Below are 20,011 nucleotides of genomic sequence, written 5' to 3'. Positions count from 1 at the left end.
TTAGAGGAAATTTTAAAACACTGAACACCGATTGGAAAGAAGGAAAAATCTCCAATCAGTGACTCTCACCAACCAGTTTAAGAAAATTTGCAAAAGAGCAAATGAAATCTAAAGCAAGCAGAAAAAAAAGATCAGAAATAAAATCAAATTATAAAAACAGATAATCAATGGAACCAAAAGCTTGTTCGCTGAAAAGATCAATAAAACTTATAAACCTCTAGCCAGAATAATTGATATTAGGAAACAGGATGCAAACAAATTACCACGCAGTTCTCCTAGACCAGTGGTCGGCAAACGGTGGCTCGCGAGCCACATGCGGCTCTTTGGCTCCTTGAGTGTGGCTCTTCCACAAAATACCATGTGCAGGTGCACACGTACAGTGCGATTGAAACTTCGTGGCCCACGTGCAGAAGTCGGTATTTTGTGGAAGAGCCACACTCAAGGGGCCAAAGAGCCACATGTGGCTTTTATAATAATAAAGCCACCAACACAAAAGTATTACAATTCTTAAATTGATGACAAAAATACCTGTAGGATTTGCAGCTGGTTGGAAAAATACAGATAATTTTATGCTTCAAGTAGGTACTTTTGTCACCCGCACACGATTTGCGGACACGACTAGCACTAACCACTGCACATGAGACTGCTGACTGACTGGCTCAAGCTCGTGCATGAATCCCGCGTGCCTCCCCTGCGCCGCGTTTCACACCCCCCACTTCTTCTAACGCCACTTTTCAAAATAGACTAGCCAGGCCGAAAACCAACTTCTGCGCGTGGGCCACGAAGCTTCAATCGCACTGTACGTGTGCACCCGCACGTGGTATTTTGTGGAAGACCCACACTCAAGGGGCCAAAGAGCCGCATGTGACTCGCGAGCCGCGGTTTGCCGACCACTGTTCTAACCAATTAAGCAACCCAGCCAAGGCCGATGCAATAATTCTTAAAGTGTTAGCAAATCGATCCAACAACAAATTAAAAAGAACCTTATTTTAATATACTGTGGTCAAGTGAAATTTATCCCAGAAACACAAGATTTGTTTACCATTGCAAAGTCAACGTAATTCATGATAAAAACAGGCTAAAGAAGAAAAGATGTACTTGTGTCAATAAAGGCAGAAAAGGCTTCTGAAAAATCCAGCATCCTTTCTTGATAAAAACTCTCAGCACACTAGTAATAGAGGGAGTTCCCCCAATCTGATCGAGGGCACCTATAAAAGATTAAATGCTTTCTCCATAAGATCAGGACCATAAAAATGTGTACTTTTCTATTCAACACTGTTCTGAAAGGTCTAGCCGATGCCATAAGGCAGAAAAAATAAAAAGGAACCAGATTGGAAAGAAAGAAGCTCATTTATTTTATAAACTGTCTTAATTTGCAGACATGCTCTACTATATTTTAAAAAATCATATAGAATCTACCCAAAAAAAGCTTCTAAAGTGAGTTTAGCAAGGTTGTAGGCTATAAGATAAAATTCAGAAATAAATTTTAATTTATATAGTAGCAGTGAGACATTGGAAACTGAAGTTTATAAAACAATACTCTAGCATTAAAAACACACACACAAAAGAACCAGCAGCCCTAGCGGATGCATTGGACCAAAAAAATGCAATTTTTAAAGAAGTATGTGATTATCATTTCACCTTTTAAAAAAAAATATATTTTTTATTGATTTCAGAGAGGAACGGACAGGGAGAGAGAGAAACATCAATGATGAAAGAGAATCATTGATTGGCTGCCTCCTGCGTCCCAGATACTGGGGATCGAGCCCACAACCCAGGCATGTGCCTGAACCGTGTCCAGCATGGCCAGTGTTGAACTTGAGGAGGGGCAGTGAAGGATTAAAGAAAACAGACAGGAGAATACAGTTAGGACCAGGTGGATCACTGTGCCTGGATGAGGAAACAGTGACACAGCCTGCAAACCATGGCTTTATTTTATAGTCAGATCACACAAAGCAAAACAAGGGCAAGATGTTTACAATGTTCTTGCGAATTTCAAATCTGCTTCTTTCCTATTGTTCCCATTCTCTGCTCTCTATCAAGCCTTGTTTAGGCAGCACTTGCTGCACCTCCCGCAGCCCACATCCCTTAGCTACCTAGGACTGCAGGGTTGGACTGTAAGGTCAAGCTTACAACCATAGCCTTTTGGCTATACTTGTGCTGGCAGGGTTTTGACCTCCAAGCTGGGACTTATATGTGGCTTTGCCACAAGTCAGTCCGAGGCTTGATCCTGTCTGAACGCTGTAGCCGCTCTCCATATGTGCCCTTGACTGGAATTAAATCCTGGACCCATCAGTCTGCAAGTCGATGTTTTGTCCACTGAGCCAAACCAGCTACGGCAAAAAATTTTCATTCTTCACAGTAAAACTACCAAATACTGCTAAAAGAAATTAAAGAAGGCCTGAATAACTGAGAAGACATCTCATGTTCATGGGTCAGTGGGTCAGTACTGTTAAAATGTCAATTTTCTACCAAACTGCATTCAAGAGTCAATGCAATCCCAATAAAAAGCCCTAGAGACTTTTCCGTAAAAATTTACAACCTGATTCTGAAATTTACATAGAAATACAAAGAACTTAGAATAGTCTAAACAATTTGGGGGGGGGGGGAGTTAGAGGACTAATTTTACCTGACTTTAAGACATATTAGAAAGCCACAATAATCAACACAGTTAGTTACTGGTATAAAGATAGACAAATAGGTTGATGAAATTAAAATAGAGTCCAGAAATAGACTGAGATGTATATGGTCAATTCACTTTTCCTAAATGAGCCAAGGATATTCAATGGGCATAGGATAATCTTTCCAACAAATGGTACTGGAACAACAGGCAACCATAGGCCAAAAAAAGAAAATAAAAAATCTTGACTCTTACACCACACACAAAAATTAACAACTGAAAATAGATTGTAGACTTAAATTTAAGATAAAGTCTTAGTGACCTTGGATTTGATGATTTGCATAATACATAAATACATTTACATAAAACTTAGAAAAGATAAACTTCAAAGAAAAAAAGTATTAATTAGTCTTCATGAAAATTAAATACCTTTGTTCTTTAAGCAATAGTTTTAAGAAAATGAAGACTTTCTTTTTCTCAGACTTGGAGAATAAATTTGCAAAACATAATGCCTGAAAAAAGACTTTTATCTAGGGTATATAAAGAACTCATAATAATTAATAAAAAGGTAAATAACCCAATACTTATATGAAGGAAAGATATGAACACTTTACCAAAGATATACAGATAAATAAAGATACCCAGCATCATTAGTGATTACAGAACTACAAATTAAAACCACAAGAAAACATTACATGCCCATTAAAATGGATGAAATTAAAAAGACTAATCATACCAGTGTTGGTGAGGATGTGGAGCACATTGGGATTCTAACAGATTGCTGGTAGTGATGTATAATGGCACAATCACTTTGAAAAACAATTTGGTAGTGAAATACACGTATGATCCCACCATTTCATTCCAATGCTAAATATCTAACTCAAGAGAAATGAACAACTTATACAAGAAGCTTTATTTGTAATAGCCAAAAACTGGAAACTCAAATGCTTATTAACAGGTGGAGAAATGATGGTATATCCATACAACAAACTACTACTCAGCAATAAAAACGGAATGAATTACTGATGCACACATATGGATAATCTCCAAATAATGATGAAAGACAAATTAAAAAGTACATATATGGTATGGCACATATATTATTTTTATGTAATTCTAAAAAATTCAGATTAATCTACAGTGACAAAGCCAGTCAGTGCCTGGGAATAACTAGAGGAACTATAAAAGAGAACAAGGAAACTTTTGATGGTGGAGTGGGCATCTTCATTACCTTGACTAATGGTGTTTCATGGATGTGCACACGTCAGATGGTGCACATCTATTCCCCATTCTGTGTGTAGAGGTATCATATTGATAGAGGGAACTTGGCCAGGGTGGAAGTATGTACACCACAGAAATTGGAAAATGCTACCACTAAATCAGGGCTTTTTCTTGGACAGCTAGTTGTTAAACATTACCAGCCCATTGCTAGCTATAACATACATAAATAACAGTTCATTGAAATTCTTCATTTTTAATTGCCACAAAGAATTCCCAGAACCATTAGGCTAAAAACTTGCCTTTATCAAGGTAAAGAGTATTACTAGAAAGAAAAAACAAAAAGAGAGAGACTTTCAGACACTCCTATCAAGAAAAACTCTTTTGCCCTGGCTGGTGTGGCTCAGTTGGTTGGGCGTCATCCTGTGCACTGAAAGGTTGCAGGTTGGAGTCCTGATTAAAACGCATGCCTGAGTTATAGGATAGATCCCCGGTTGGGGGGGTGTGCAGGAGGCAGTTGATCGATGCTTCTCTCTCTCTCAAAATCAATTAATAATCTTAAAAAAAGACACCTCTTGCAGAGACATACTTAAGCTGCCTGACTGCCGCATCCAGCACGGCTAGGGTTCAGAATCTGAAAAGGGGTGCACACAAATGAAAACACTAGACAAGAAATATGAATTTAGAAGGCATGGGGGGCCAGGTGGAAACCTCTCTCTAGAGGAGAAGCTCCCTGAAACCCTGGCCCTGTCAGCTTTTATTCAATTTTAGATACATATCTTGCCCTCAGTTAAGCATGGCAAACAGGTAGCAGACAATCTCAAAGGTCAGTAAAGATCAGTAAAGATTTACTTTGAGGCTATTAGGTCAGGAAATTGCTTCAAGCCATCACTATCTCAACACAGAACAATCGGTGCATAGCTTTTAGCCCTGCTAAAAATCAAGGTTCATCAGCCTTCCGAGTTCCTTGATGCACTCTCATGATAGCATTGACAATGGATGGCCTCCCGCACCTGACCAAATGCTTCTACTGCCATCCTCCCACAGGCCTCACTGTTGACACAGTCTTGCCCCTAAGACCTGGCGAGTTTGGGGTCGACTCTTCAGCTCCTTCTTGAAGGCTGCTACAGGGCTGCCATCTCCCCTAGCAAACACCAAGGACCCATCCATCACCTTGCTTCCCACAGCTACTCATAAACCCAAAATATAACTTTAAGGTACTGCTGAAAACAGTATACCCACTTTCTACATAACAGATTCCAATTCCAGCAATGAGATAAAAGGTTTATGACACAAATACATTTATATCAGGTAAATCAACCACCAGAATACCCAAATCTCATACTTTTACCAACTTCTTTGACGTAATGCAATTATGGAATAAGGTTTGGATCCATCGCCTTCTCCTCCCGCTCTTCAATGCCCAGCCTGAGTCCTTTTTGCCTATTTAATATGGTGTGGAGAATATCAGTGTGCTGAAGTTCCATCATCTCAACAGAAAGTTCCCAGGAAAGGAAGGCTAAAATTAAAAACAAACAAACAGAAAGGGTCCCCGTTAAAGAATTCAGCAGGGAATTGATGTTGCTGAAACATATCCTTCTATTTCATGACACATTGGAAACACAAACCTTAGGGCTTTTTCGCCTCCACTGCATAGAGGTCTGATCGCTTCTGGCTAAATATGGGGATTTGCTGGCGTATTTCGGCCACCTTCTCCAAGTCTGCAAAAACAGGAAAGTGCACTGTTAATAAGATTAACTCTGCACTAACCACAGGGATTTTTCCTCTCCAACAGCATAAAAACTACCAGAGTCTCAGCAAGTAACTCAGTAATACAGGCCTTGTCTAGAGGCACAGATGGCCTGGCACAGCCCCTGGAGTCACTTCAAACCAAACCAAAATAACTCAAAATGAACAAAATGAACTATAGCCCTGAAGACTTGACCAAGAACCAAGGATAAACTCGGGAGGGGTGGGTGGGGGGGCGGGAACAAAGGAACTCCTCCAGGTGACAGGCTGCTCCAGCGATGGAATCTGGCCTCAGAGCATTGGGGATGCCAGAGGCCTAACCTGATGCCCTGGGCGAGGCAGATCTTACCTATGTCTGAATACACGATCGTCTCTTCAGTGCCAGCTTTGGCCAGGACCTCGCCCCTGAAAAAGATTCAGGGGAGATGAGTGGGTTCACTGACATCTGCTGATATTCAAGACCTCTCTCTGTCTTTTCTCCCCATCTGGCAGGCCAAAGGGCAAGGAATCCGAGATTTAAAACCAGAAAGGAAGGATATAAACTCCTGTTCTACCATTTAAAATCCTGTGTGGCCTTAAGCCAAGTCACTTTTAATAAATTATAAAGTGGAAATAAAAGCTCTGCTAGGACTTAGTGAGAAAATTATGGAGTATATTTTCTAAACTGCAAACTCCTAGTTTTCTTATTCCATGACATAAACATCTGGGCCAGAGCCACGTATAACCAAAGGGAGGTGCCCCCCCACCCGCTCAGGAGTGCATGTCCACAGGAATCCTTGACAAGGGCGGTCTGGCTCTGCTTCCTCACCCCTCTCAGGGCTGCTCCCTGACTGGGAGAATGAGGCAGGCCCTGGGCATGGCCCAGATCTGTGTGGACCTCTGGTCTTACGCCTGTGACCCCTGCAGCCCTATGTGAAGGGCCTTCCGTGTTTGAAGGAAAAGTTTCAATCTGTGGGTATGAGTAGCAGTGCTGGGGAAACCGCACCCGGCAGGAGCCCCACACTTGGAGACAACAACACTCCCTCATAAATCTGGGGAAAGGCTGATCTGGAAAACACTTCTGGTGCTGCGTCTCCCAGCCCAACGCAGGGCTTCCAACACAGACCTAGGGAAATGCCATCTCACCAAAGCACAGCACAAGGTAACTGGCATAACAATCTCACAGAGTAACTGGTTTCGTTTACCTGATGGCCGCTAACAGATTTGGCACAAATGAGGTACAAACACAATTATTAATGCCGTTTAACAGAACCCTTTCCTATTCTCTTTCTCTTTCTTCCTCTTTTCCCCTGGCATTTAAAGATCTCTATGTTAACCCCAGGCGCCCAAACCAAAGTCAATATAAGTCAGAAGGCCCCCAAACCCTACAAATGGAATTCTGAAGAGGAAGAAATTAAGGTAAACCTTGTAGAGTTACTCTGTCGGAAGCGGCCGGCCTGGCCAGCACCAGAGTTCACCAGCACAGCCAGGGGATGCAGAGGTGCATCACTAACATCTGGGCAGAGGGACTGGAATCACATCTGAGAAAATTTCCAGGCCACCTTAATCCTTCCAGTTTCCCAATGCCCCCCAAATCCTGATGTGCAGGGACTGTCTTGCTGGTCACATTTACAAGGACTCCCCTTATCGCATGCTTTAATCTGTGGGTCCTATTGAGTCGAAGAGAGAAGATTTAGGGACCCCGCAGTGATCAGGGATCCTTCTCAGTCTTGTTACTGGTATGTGCATCCTGAAATTGTAGAAATACGTATCTGTGTGTGTGCGCGTGCATGTGCGTGATCATACAGGTGTATGGCATAAATCCAAGTTCTGAAGTCAAAACCTGGATCCAAACACCAGTTCTAGCCACTTTAGCCTGTGAACTTCAATTCCACCATCTATAAACCGGGCTTACCAGAAGGTAAGTCCCTGGCGTTCACACTGAGACCACGTGTAGAAGTGCTGTGTGAACTGCAGGTAGAGACCATGGTACGTGCATCAGTGCACGCCGGCACGTGCACCTGGGCAGACTCTCATGCTGGTCTCGCTGAGCAGTAAAATGCTCCACCCTCTCACAGAGGACAAACTCCGTTTCCCTTATTGAACCCTCCGCCCACTCCTCTAATTATTCCAGGAGCAGAATCCTCACCCTGTAACTCATTCCTGCCTGAGGCCCCGTCACCCAGTCTAAAATTTAACCAAAAGCGGAGAATTGGGGGCCTGTTTCACTAGAACTGCCACCCATCACTGCTGCCCCGTGTCCCCTATGATCCAAGTCTGACTGACACCGACACTCAGAAGAGGGCGAAGGCCAGGCCTCAGTCAGGAGAGCAGGGCCGTGTCTTTCTCACATGGTCCTCAAGTGGAAGCTTCCTCACAGGAGAGGCAGCCACCCGGCAGGCACCGGACCCGGTGGGTGAGGGGCAGGGCCAATCACCAGTCAGACAGCCCGCCCGCCCAAGTGAGCTCCTCGTGAGCCTGTCCCTGCTCAGGCCACTCACCAAGGATTCACGACAGTGCTGTGTCCCCAGGCCACATAGGAGGCTTTGTCATCTCGGGCCGGAGATGCCGTGGCCACATACACCTGGTTATCAACAGCCCTGGAGTCAATGGACAGAAAACAGGGATATCATGCATTACAGATCTGAGGCACTTTACCATCCTAAGTGGACCGATCCTTCTTTTCAAAACTAGGATAGGACAGGCTGGCTCAGGTGTAGAAGCAAACACGCAAAGCCACGGAACCCTCTCTTCAAAAATCATCTTTTTACTTAAGCCAGTTCTCCTTGGGGCAACTTTGGCCAGCAGGGGACATCTGCCAGTGTCTGGAGACCTTTCTTTTTTAAAAAGAAATTTTTTATTGATTTCAGAGAGAAAGAGAGAGAGAGAGAGAGAGAGAGAGAGAGAGAGAGAGAGAGAGAGAGAGAAACATCAATGATGAGAGAGAGTCATTGATTGGATGACTTCTGCATGCCCCACCCTAGGGACTGAGCTGGCAACCCAGGCACTTGCACTGATCAGGAATCAAACCGTGACCTCCTGGTTCATAGGTTGATGCTCAATCACTGAGCCACGTCGGCTGGGTTGGAGATTTTTTAATTGTCATAACTAGGGGGATGCTATTAGCATCCAGTGGGTGGAAGTCAGAAATGCTGCTAACCATCCTACAGTGCACAGGGAGCCCCCCACAACACAGAATAATCTAGTCCAAAATGTTACTACTGCCACAGTGGACAGACTCTGGCCTGAGCCAACCACTGAAAGAACTTCTCTGGGGTTAATGCAAGCCAAGGTGGCCAAGGCCAATGGGTTGGCCTTGAGGAGGCAATACACGTTGAGGGCTGCATGGCACTTCCATGCCAATGGTGGCCGTGCCATCATCTCAGGTTAGATCAGAATTTCAGGTGTCCAGCCTGGGTACATCAAGCCTCCTCACCTGGGAGCTCTCTGGGCTCAATCAATAGATCCATGCTAGTCATGCCAGTCTCTCCCAAGCTTTTCCTGCTTTCCACTTTCACTGCATTTATTAATATTCATAACATACATCCCTACCCCACCTTCTACAATGCAACCAGGCAAACACCTCTACATCCCCCTGCAGTAAAAATTACCATCATCTCTAGAAGGGAGAACAGTAGCCACCTCTAGGCAGAGAGAAAAGGCACTGACTAGGAAGGAGCAAAAGGGACCATTCTAGGGATTGGAAAATGTTCCATATGTTGATCTTGGTTGTAGGTGGTACATATGTCAACATTCACTGACCGGCCTGTAGAGGCAAAATTAGTGTACTTTTCTGTAAGTGTATTATACCACAATTTAAAAAACATTTAGCCGAAACCGGTTTGGCTCAGTGGATAGAGCGTTGGCCTGCGGACTGAAAGGTCCCAGGTTTGATGCCGGTCAAGGGCATGTACCTGGGTTGCGGGCACATCCCCAGTAGGAGATGTGCAGGAGGCAGCTGATCGATGTTTCTGACTCTCTGTCTCTCTCCCTTCCTCTCTGTAAAAAATCAATAAAATATATTAAAAAAAAAAAAAAGAGGCGTTTACCGCGGCCCACTGCGAAGGCCTGTGAGGTTCGGACCTCGTGTTTTCTTAAAAAAAAAAAAAAAAAAAAAAAAGATAAAAAACATTTAATCAAGCCCAGCCAGTGTTGCTCAGTGGTTGAGCACTGACCCATGAACCAGGTGGTCAGGGTTCGATTCCCAGTCAAGGCACATGCCCGGGTTTGGGGCTCGATCTCCAGTAGAGGGCATGCAGGAGGCAGCCTATCGATTTTCTCTCCTCACTGATGTTTCTATCTCTCTTCCCTCTCTCTTCCTCTCTGAAATCAATGAAAATATATTATTTAAAAAACACATAAAACAAAAACATTTAATCAAGAAACGCATCGTCTCTGACCAGCATTTCATGGTTTGTGGAGCACTTTACACACAGTCACACCCCTTTTCCCTTCCATGTTCCATCCACCCCTGCTACCTGCCTTTCACTGCTCAGCCTCAGGGGACTAAGGAAACAGCAACTATGACACATCAGAGATAGCTGTGCGATGCCCAGCATTTAGAGGTTAGAAACATGAGGTTTTATAACGAGGTTCCTGGCAGAGCATCTCCGGGACTAGCAGGCTGCTGTGGAAGTTGGGGTGGGGTAAGCACCCCAAACAGCACAGGATCAGCTGTGTGAAGACCACAATCCTCTCTTCTGGGCTGTCAGGCTAAAGTAACTCCTGCTTTTCCTGGGCTTCTGGGCTCTGAACATCCATACTCCATGGGTCTCCCAATTCTCTGTAAAAGTTGCCGGCAACTGTCCCAGGGAAACCAGCTCACATCTAATCACAGTAAATGAAATCGCTGCCCACTTGATGCACTAAAAGCTCTTGGAAATGCAAAACCACAGTCCCCCAAAATCTAAGAGATTGGTGCTGTGGCTTCTGAAGAGAAGGTTCCCAGCAGAAGCCTTCCCTTTGGGCTGAAAGACGAAAAGATGCACCTATTTGAAATGCAATTGGATGTTGGGGAATTGAGTCACAGGCACCATTCTGTATCAGGAAGGCTGGCACTTCCACCACCCTGAAACCTTTCCACAGAGAAGCGCTGGGATGCTGGAAGGTATGCTGATATGCTGTCTTACCGGCCTCGCTGAAGCAACTCCCAGTGAGCTGGTCCAGTGGTCAAATTAAAAGCTCCAGGATAGACCAACAGCTGGCAGCCTAGGGAAAGGGAGGCCGAGAGTCGGTGCAGAGGAACACCCGACCGCCCTGGTCCCGCCCTTTGCTCTCCACCAGTGAAGACCAAACTCCAACTTTCCCACGCATAAAAGGACGTCAGCCAAGTCAGTGCCAGCAACATTAGGTTATGGCTCTGAATTCTCTTAGAGACACTCGCATGGTGCAGACAGACACACGAGAAAAGTGGTATTGATAACCAACACCACATGTGAGTTCCCGTAATAAAAAAGGGGAGGGGGGGACCATCATTCAGATTTCTCTCGGCACCAGTGGGTCAGCTCTGCATGGCCGAGGGCCACCCTCTATAATGCCCTTCACCTGAAAGGAGGGGCAGAGGAGGTGCTCCCAGGCTCATGGACAAGACTCCACAGAGACTGCCGACCAGAGCCCGAGCTCCGCCTTTCCCAGAGCAGCAAACTGTCGGCATGCACCTCGCTGCATTAAGTGACAGCTGGTTTGGAACCAGAGTAGCTTCAACAGGCTAGCAGGGCTGCTAATATTTGTTAAGTGCCATACAAGGAGCTTTAACAAGTTCTCTCTCCTTCGTCCTCACACCATCCCTATGAGAAAACTGGGAGCCACAATGAAATGAAATCATTTACCCAAAGTATCATACCAGGTAGGGGAAAGAGTTAGAACCAGAACCCTGACCTTCTGACGTGGTTTGGTGCTAGGTGGTAGGACACCTTTTCTCTGGACCAAAATGTCACTGACCACATTTCCACTGCACCCACCATCTAGGACTATAGCATAGTGAAATCCACGAGGGACAGACCATGTTTTCATTTCTACTGGGCTCCAAGGGACTCTTTGCAAACACAGCAGCAGGAAGGGCTGGAAGGGTGGAGCAGATGTTTAAGAGTCTGGCTCCTGCCTTAGCCGTATGGCGTGTTAAATCACAGCCTCTGGAAAACCACTGTCCAGACACAGCAAAAGTGTGAGAAGCCAGATGGGGGTGGAGAGGTTAAGGCCTCTCCTCAGCTTTTCCAACTAAGGGCTCCCTCTACCCACTCAAACCTCCAAGCACCCACACAACACAACCACAGCGCTGCCCTACCTCTCTGCGCGTAGACTTGTGCAAGCTCTGCAAAGCGGATGTCGTAGCAGATGCCTAGGCCCACTCGGCAGTAAGCTGTTTACAAACAGAAAACGCACAAGTGAAAGTTAGCCTGCAGCATGGTGTGAGGGTAAAGCCTCCTGAGTTAATATCACTGACCGGTGGGGATACAGAGACACAGGGCCCATGGTGGAGAAAACCTACAAGCTTGATCTTGCTTGGATGTCACCTCGTAAAGACATCATTTACGTCAGCAGAGTAGAAATGAGAAACTCATTCTAACTGAATGCTTATTATCTAAGTGAGAGGTGCTCAATTATGGCCTAACAAGTACACTCTGGAAACTATCACACTAATAGGAGGCTGTAGCCAAATGGAAGAGCAAAGTCATGTCAAACTCCTTAGTTCTCCATTCAGCCCACCCTTTCTAGATCTCTGACCGCTCTCTGTCCTTCTCACTTCTGGCCGTTCAGCCAGATTATGTAAGGAAACTGGGGAGTGCTCTAGCCGGTTGGCTCAGTGGATAGAGCATTGGCCCAAGGACTGTAGGGTCTCGGGTTCAATTCCAGTTAACAGCATGTAGGCTGGATCCCTGGCCTTGGTCTGGGTGAGTGCTGGAGGCAACCAATCTTTCTCTCTGTCTCCCCCCCTCCCTTCCACTCTCTCTAAAAATCAATGGAAAAATATCTTGGGGGTGAGGATTAATTAAAAAAAAAAATAAATTAGGGAGGGGCATAATAAAGAAAACAACAACAAAGGAATACCTGGTCCTCTTTTACTGGGACTGCAAAAAGAGGTGGACTTATCTGGTACGTACGAGTCTCAAATGTGGAGAAACTATCACCAGGACTCAATGTTTTAGATTCTTGAAATGTGATTTTCCCAGGAACATCAATGTCAAACAGATGGAGCTGCAGCACAAATACAGGCTTCAGTTACCTCTTTTCCAGCAGAGTTCATGGCAATAAAAACAATCTGTCCACGGCCAGATATGGGGGGTGACCTAAGAGCAACTGTACAAACAGCACCACAACATGCCCACACCCCACCCCACAATCTGACACTATCAAAATGAATTCTAACACAGGAAATGGGACAACAATATTGTAGGTTTTATGACCCTTCTTTCTAGATACTGTACAAATCAATGTCTAGATTTCTTATGGGAAGTTTTTTTACTCAATATAAATGCTACATGAAGACTCCTCAATCAGAATCAAACTGACACATTGGCAGGAGAGGAGGAGAGTGGGTAAGCGATTAAAAATAGGTCAAATTTTACAAACCAAATGCAGCAATTTATAAAAAGAATAACTTCCAAATTGGTTTCTGATTTATTACACTAACAGAATAAAGGAGAAAAGTCATATGAGCATCTTAGGTGCATAATGAGCATTTGGTAAAGTTCAACATCCATCCTTTTTTAAAAAAATATATATTTTTTACTGATTTCAGAGAAGGGCGGGGGGGGGGGGAGAGAGAGAGAGAGAGAGAGAGAGAGAGAGAGAGAGAGAGAGAGAGAAAGAGAGAAACGTCAATGATAAGAGAAAATTCTCATTGATCAGCTGCCTCCTGCACATGCCCTGGGGATTGAACCTGCAACCCCAGCATGTGCTCTGACCAGGAATCGAACGGTTACCTTCTGGTTCATAGGTCGATGCTCAATCACTGAGCCACACCAGCCAGGCCATCCATTCTTATTTTATTACTAGAGGCCCGATGCACAAAATTTGTGCAAGGAGCTCGGCCCTCGCAGCCCCGGCCGGCCCTCGCAGCCCCAGCTTCATCCAGGAGTCGTCCAGACAGCTGTTTGGTCTAATTAGCATATTAGCTCTTTATTATATAGGATTATTTTTAAAATATATTTTTATTGATTTCAGAGAGGAAGGGAGAAGGAGAGAGATAGAAACATCAATGATGAGAGAGAATCACTGATCAGCTGTACACCCAGTACTGGGGATCGAGCCTGAAACCCAGGCATGTGCCTGGACCGGGAATCAAACCATGACCTCCTGGTTTATAGGTTGATGCTCAAACACTGAACCATGCCATCTGGGCATCCATTCTTATTTTAAAAACAAAAATGGAAAACTCTTCTAGTAGGGGAATTTCCTTAATCTGATAAGAGTATCTAAAAAACAACACTAAAGAAACACTGTACCTAATGGTGCCATATTAAAAGCCTTCTCTTTTACGATCAGGAACAATGCAAAAACACCTACTATTGAAAACTCTATCAGAGGTCCTAACCAAAGCAATAAGGCAAAAGACAGGAATGTATACGGATTAGAAAGAACAGAAATTGAATCTGTGATCAGAATATATAATTGCTGCCGGAGACCAATTCCAACATGACAGCAGGGCTGCATCTGGGAATGGCTGAAGGCATTTCCCCAAACCTGAATAGGATACATTAAATTGATTTCTTGGCTGCCAGACAGCTAAAACGCATCTTAATTTACATGTTATTGCCTCCTACTGACCAAACACCTGAAGAGCCGTAGGCTAATTCCCCCATTCTGACAATGTTTCTGTATACCCTTTGAAGTGTATATCTCTGCCTCACCTCAGGACAAGTTGTGTTCATAAAACCATGGGGTCCTGGGGACCAGGAAAACCTAAGGCCTTAGACCTGAGACCTGAGAATTTAGATCTTGGATCTTAGCTCCTTTAGCTAAGCTCCTCTGACCCCCAAATGCCTTTCAAAATTATACTTCGTCTCTGGACTCTTATTTAAAACTAGGGGCCCGGTGCACGAAATTCGTGCACTGGATGTGTGTGGGGGAGTGTCCCTCAGCCCAGCCTGCCCCCTCTCACATACTGGGAGCCCTCAGGCATTGACCCCCATCACCCTCCAATCGCAGGATCGGCCCCTTGCCCAGGCCTGACGCCTGTGGCCTAGGCGTCCGGCCTGGGCAGCGGGGACCTGCAGTGGCAGCGGCCCCGCGATCGTGGGCTCCGCTTTAGGCCCAGGCAAGGGACCCCTAGCTCCTGGGACTGCCAGCTTCGACCGTGCCCAGCTCCCATCGCTGGCTCCACCCCTACTTCCTGCTATCACTGGCCAGGGCGGAAAAGGCACCTGATTCTCCGATCATGGCTGGGGGGCAGGGCAAAGGCGGCCCCAGGGCCGCCTTTGCCCTGCCCCCCAGCTCTTAGCTCCCCCCTGGGTTTCCAATCACTGTCAGTGGCAGGGGGCTTCTTCCTGCTTTCCCTTTCGCCTCCCTGCATTGTGCCTACATATGCAAATTAACCGCCATCTTGTTGGCAGTTAACTGCCAATCTTAGTTGGCAGTTAACTGCCAATCTTAGTTGGCAGTTAATTTGCATATAGCCCTGATTAGCCAATGAAAAGGGTATCGTCATACGCCAATTACCATTTTTCTCTTTTATTAGTGTTGATCTACGCACAGCCTTCTCCAGATTCCTGAACACTTCTTGATGCTGGGACAAGAACCCCAGCAAACTGCATACCTAGAAACTCCAAAGGAAACCTACAGATGAATTATTAGAATTAATGAGTGACATTAGCAAGGTTACTATTATGTACAAGGTCAATATTTTTATAACTAATTGTACTTCTATATATACTAGCAAGAAACAGAAAATGAAAGGGCATCAAAAAATACCCATGAAGAATAAACCTAGCAAATGATATATAAGACTATACCCAAAAAACTAAAAACAATTTGAAATATTTATTTATTTTTAACATATATATATATTTTATTTCAGAGAGAAAAGGAGAAGGAGGGAGAGAGATAGAAACATCAATTATGAGAGAGAATCACTGATCGGCTGCCTCCTGCATGCCCCACACTGGGGATTGAGCCCACAACCTGGGCATGTTCTCCAATCGGGAATCAAACTCTGACCTCCTGGTTCGTTCATACGTCGACGCTCAACCACTAAGCCCCACCAGCTGGGCCAATGTGACATTTCTAAAAGCCTACATAAATGGAGGGATATATGCCATATCATGGACATATATGCACTTAAAAGAATGGCGTTAATAGCTCAACGCTGGCTCCTCTTCCAGAAATGGCAGAGTGGCTCCTATCAGACCTATTAGCTTTCTCATAAGTAACTATGAACTCTGGACAAAATAAAAAGCGCTGGAGAATGATCAACATCAGGGAAAACTGAAGGGAAGTCAATACTGAGAAGGGAGTAACACTGGGTGAGCGTCCCATTTGTTTACTGCTCTTGGTTGGAAGCAAGGCCCCAGTTGTTGCTGGGAGTCGTGGGGAAAACTACCCACAATCACACTGGCTTGAGAAACCCGAAAACAGTTTCACAGCAGCTGGGAAGTGAGGGGGGGAATCCTGAAAAGGATAAAGCCAAAGAGAAAGAGCACTAAATTCTACCTATGCAATTGCAGACATCTCTGGCTCACCACTGAATTACAGATATTTGGGGCAGACCCCAACATGACCAAGATGTGGTAATTACCAAAAACTTTAAAGCAGCTATTGAAACTAAGCTCAAGAGTTTGAAGAAAAATATGCTCGCAATGAATTAAACAAATAGAAATATTGGTAGAGAAATAAAAGCCATAAAAAGGAACCAAATGAGCCCATGGCTCAGTGGTTGAGCATCAACCTATGAGCCAGGAGGTCACAGTTCGACTCCTGATCAGGGCACATGCCGGGTTGCGGGCTCCATTGTGGAGCGTGCAGGAGGCAGCCTGTCAATGATTCTCTCTCATCATTGATGTTTCTATCTCTCTCTCCCTCTCCCTTCCTCTCTGAAATCAATAAAAATACACTTTAAAAAAAAAAAAAAGAACTGGAAAATTTTAGAACTAAAAAATTCAGTATCTGAAATTTTTAAAAATATCATTGGATTGGGTTATAGAAGACTGGAGATTACAAAAGAAAGATTCAGAACATAGATTAGTGGATACTGTCCAATCTGAAGAAGAGAAAGAAAAAAGGTTGGGAAAATAAAAACAAAGAACCAGAGCCTTGGTGACCAGGTTTGAAGGAACAGTATCAAAACTGGAATCCTATAAAAAGAGAATGGGACAGAAATATATGTAACAAAATCATGCCCCCAAATTTCCTACCTATGGTGAAAGACTAAAATGTCAAGTTTCATGAAGCACGACAAATACAAAGAAAACCACCTAGGCACATGAGAGACAAAATATCAACCACTAAAAAATACAAAAGAGAAATCTTGAAGCAGATAAAAACACAAGTTAACCACAAAGAACAATAATATAAGTTACCACTGACTAATCAGAAAAGAAAGAAAAAAGAGGCTAGAAGATAATTGAAAAAGGTCTCTTCAACTGTTAGGGAAAAAATAAAACTGTCAACCCAGAATTCTATTCCACCAAAAATCTCTGTCAAGAATGAAGGCAAACTAAAGATGTTCATAAACGCTGAGACGGCCCCTGTGAGGCTGGGAAGGCCCCTGTGAGGCTGGGACGGCCCCTGTGAGACTAAGATGGCCCCTGTGAGATTGAGATGGCCCCTGGGAAGCTGAGAAAAATACCACATGAACTCACTCATTTATGGATAATAAGGACCATTATAGACTGATGAACAAAAATGGATACAGAGGCAGAGCAGCATTGAGCAGACTGTCAAACTACAGTGGGAACCCTGGGGAGGGTTGAGGGGGGTAGGAGATCAACTGAAGGACATATATGCATGCATATGAGAATAACTAATGGACACAAGACACTGGGGGGTGGGGGAGGCCAGGGGAATGTCAAGGGGGGAAAAAGGAGACATGTGTAATATTCTTTGTAATATTTTAAGAAATAAAAAAAATGTTCATAAACAAAAAATAAGAAAATTCATAGCCAGCAGATCCTCACTACAAAAAAGTGAAGGGAGAGAAAAACCAAGATGGCGGCACAGGTAAACACCGGAGATTGCTGCTTAGCACAACCTCTTCAAGAATACAACTAAAAGACGGAACAGACATCATCCAAAAGCACAGGAAGGCTGGCTGAGTGGAAATTCTACAATTAGAAGGAAAGAGAAAAGCATACAGAGACTCAGAGGAGGTGCGGTGCGGAAGTAAAGTACAGAGGTACGGAGGCACACATGGAGAGGGCTGGCGGTTAAGGACACAGTTGCCTTTTTCAATCGGTAGGGAGTCTCAAGCTCTGAGCTCCAGTTCCGGGCAACTCTCTGGGGACCCAAACTCATACGGGAGAAACTGGACTGTCTGGCATTGGTAGGAACTCGAGGGCAGCTTTCTCTCGGAGGTGCTTGCAGCGATTGACGGGACACTGAGAAGCGGGGCCTCTGAGGGCAGCCATAGCTGCTTGCTCCGCCCTGTTGATCCCTTGGGACCCCCGCCCCGCCCAATCTGTGCGCCAGATTTTGCATATGAAAGGCCTGGCCCTTTGCAATCTGAAAATTACCTAACAAACTAACAAACTGCAGCTGGCCCAAGGCCCCAAGGCAACTCGCATTGCTTCACAGCTGAGCTCCTGCTGGGTAGCCTCAGGCAGAGGCTAGATTAGCACCTCCTTAGAGATCCAGGAGCCAGTGTGCCCGGTGGTCAGAGTGGGACCATCCAGATTGAAGCTCCTCGGATCCATAAAGGACACACTCAGGGGCAGACTCATTGAGCCCCAAAGCCCCACTGAAGCAAGTCTTGCCCCATAAGGGTGTCTCCAGCACAGAAGTTCTCCCACTGCAGACACAGCTGATTCTCACAGCCATTGGCCTGGAGGTCAATTCCTCCCAGTGATACCTACAACAATCAAGGCTTAACTACAACAAGACTGTGCACAAAGCCCACAAGGGGGTGTACCAAGAGTGTCCACCTCAGGTAATTGGGGAGGCTGAGCCACTGGGCCCTATAGGACACCTAGCACACAAAGCCACTCTATCAACACAGGGAAGCATAAAAAAATGCGGAGACAAAGAAACAGGACACAAATGACAGAAATGGAGGAAGGCAAACTGCTGGATATAGAGTTCAAAACCACACTTTTCAGATTTTTTAAGAACTTTCTAGAAACCACCAATAAATTTAGTAAGACCCTCAAAAAGTCTGGTGAGACCACCAATAAATGTAGTGAGACCCTCCAGAAATCTAGTGAGACCCTCGAGGTTATGAAAAAGGACCAACTAGAAATTAAGCATACACTGACTGAAATAAAGGATATTATGCAGAGTTCCAACAGTAGACTAGAGGATCGCAAGAATCAAGTCAAAGATTTGAAATACAAAGAAGCAAAAAACACCCAACTGGAAAAGCAAAATGAAAAAAGAATCCAAAAATACGAAGGTGGTGTAAGGAGCCTCTGGGACAGCTTCAAGCGTACCAACATCTGAATTATAGGGGTACCAGAAGAGAGAGAGCAAGATATTGAAAACCTATTTGAAGAAATAATGACAGAAAACTTCCCCAACCTGGTGAAAGAAATAGACTTATAAGTCCAGGAAGCACAGAGAACCCCAAACAAAAGGAATCCAAAGAGGACCACACCAAGACACATCATAATTAAAATGCCAAGAGCAAAAGACAAAGAGAGAATCTTAAAAACAGCAAGAGAAAGTAACTCAGTTACCTACAAGGGAGTACCCATACGACTGTCAGCTGATTTCTCAACAGAAACTTTGCAGGCCAGAAGGGAGTGGCAAGAAATATTCAAAGTGATGAATAGCAAGAACCTGCAACCAAGATTACTTTACCCAGCAAAGCTATCATTCAGAATTGAAGGTCAGATAAAGAGCTTCACAGATAAGGAAAAGCTAAAGGAGTTCATCACCACCAAACCAGGATTATATGAAATGCTGAAAGGTATCCTTTAAGAAGAGGAAGAAGAAGAAAAAGGTAAAGATACAAATTATGAACAACAAATACACATCTATCACCAAGTGAATCTAAAAATCAAGTGAATAAATAATCTGATGAACAGAATAAACTGGTGATTATAATAGAATCAGGGGCATAGAAAGAGAGTGGACTGACTGTTCTTGGGGGGGGAGGGGTTTGGGGGATGCGGGAAGAGACTGGACAAAAATCGTGCACCTATGGATGAGGACAGTGGGGGGGGAGGGGAGGGAGGGCAGAGGGTGAGGTGGGAACCGGGTCGGAGGGGAGCTATGGGGGGAAAAAAGAGGAACAACTGTAATAATCTGAATAAAGATTTAATTAAAAAAGAAAAAAGAAAAAAAAAAGCAAAGGGA

General features: G+C 44.5%; 1 protein-coding gene across 2 annotated transcripts in view; it reads right to left on the bottom strand.

Moving 5' to 3' along the window:
- Positions 1–1,861: 1,861 nt before the first annotated feature.
- The window catches only part of NIT2 (nitrilase family member 2), a 30,746-nt gene continuing 12,596 nt past the window's right edge, over positions 1,862–20,011 (bottom strand). Inside the window, exons 5-11 of one of the 2 annotated variants that reach the window (XM_059687972.1) lie at positions 12,667–12,760; positions 11,850–11,924; positions 10,696–10,774; positions 8,068–8,166; positions 5,937–5,992; positions 5,467–5,559; positions 1,862–5,357 (exon numbers count right to left, since the gene is read on the bottom strand). In XM_059687972.1, coding sequence (XP_059543955.1) covers positions 5,468–5,559; positions 5,937–5,992; positions 8,068–8,166; positions 10,696–10,774; positions 11,850–11,924; positions 12,667–12,760 — 495 coding nt within the window. In that variant the 3' untranslated portion in view covers positions 1,862–5,357; position 5,467. The remainder of the gene's footprint in view (positions 5,358–5,466; positions 5,560–5,936; positions 5,993–8,067; positions 8,167–10,695; positions 10,775–11,849; positions 11,925–12,666; positions 12,761–20,011) is intronic. The other variant, XR_009451873.1, reaches the window with a different exon arrangement.

The sequence above is a fragment of the Myotis daubentonii genome, chromosome 3 (genome assembly GCF_963259705.1).
Source record: "Myotis daubentonii chromosome 3, mMyoDau2.1, whole genome shotgun sequence".
Taxonomy (NCBI): Eukaryota; Metazoa; Chordata; class Mammalia; order Chiroptera; family Vespertilionidae; genus Myotis; species Myotis daubentonii.
This window is presented reverse-complemented; position numbering and strand designations above follow the sequence as displayed.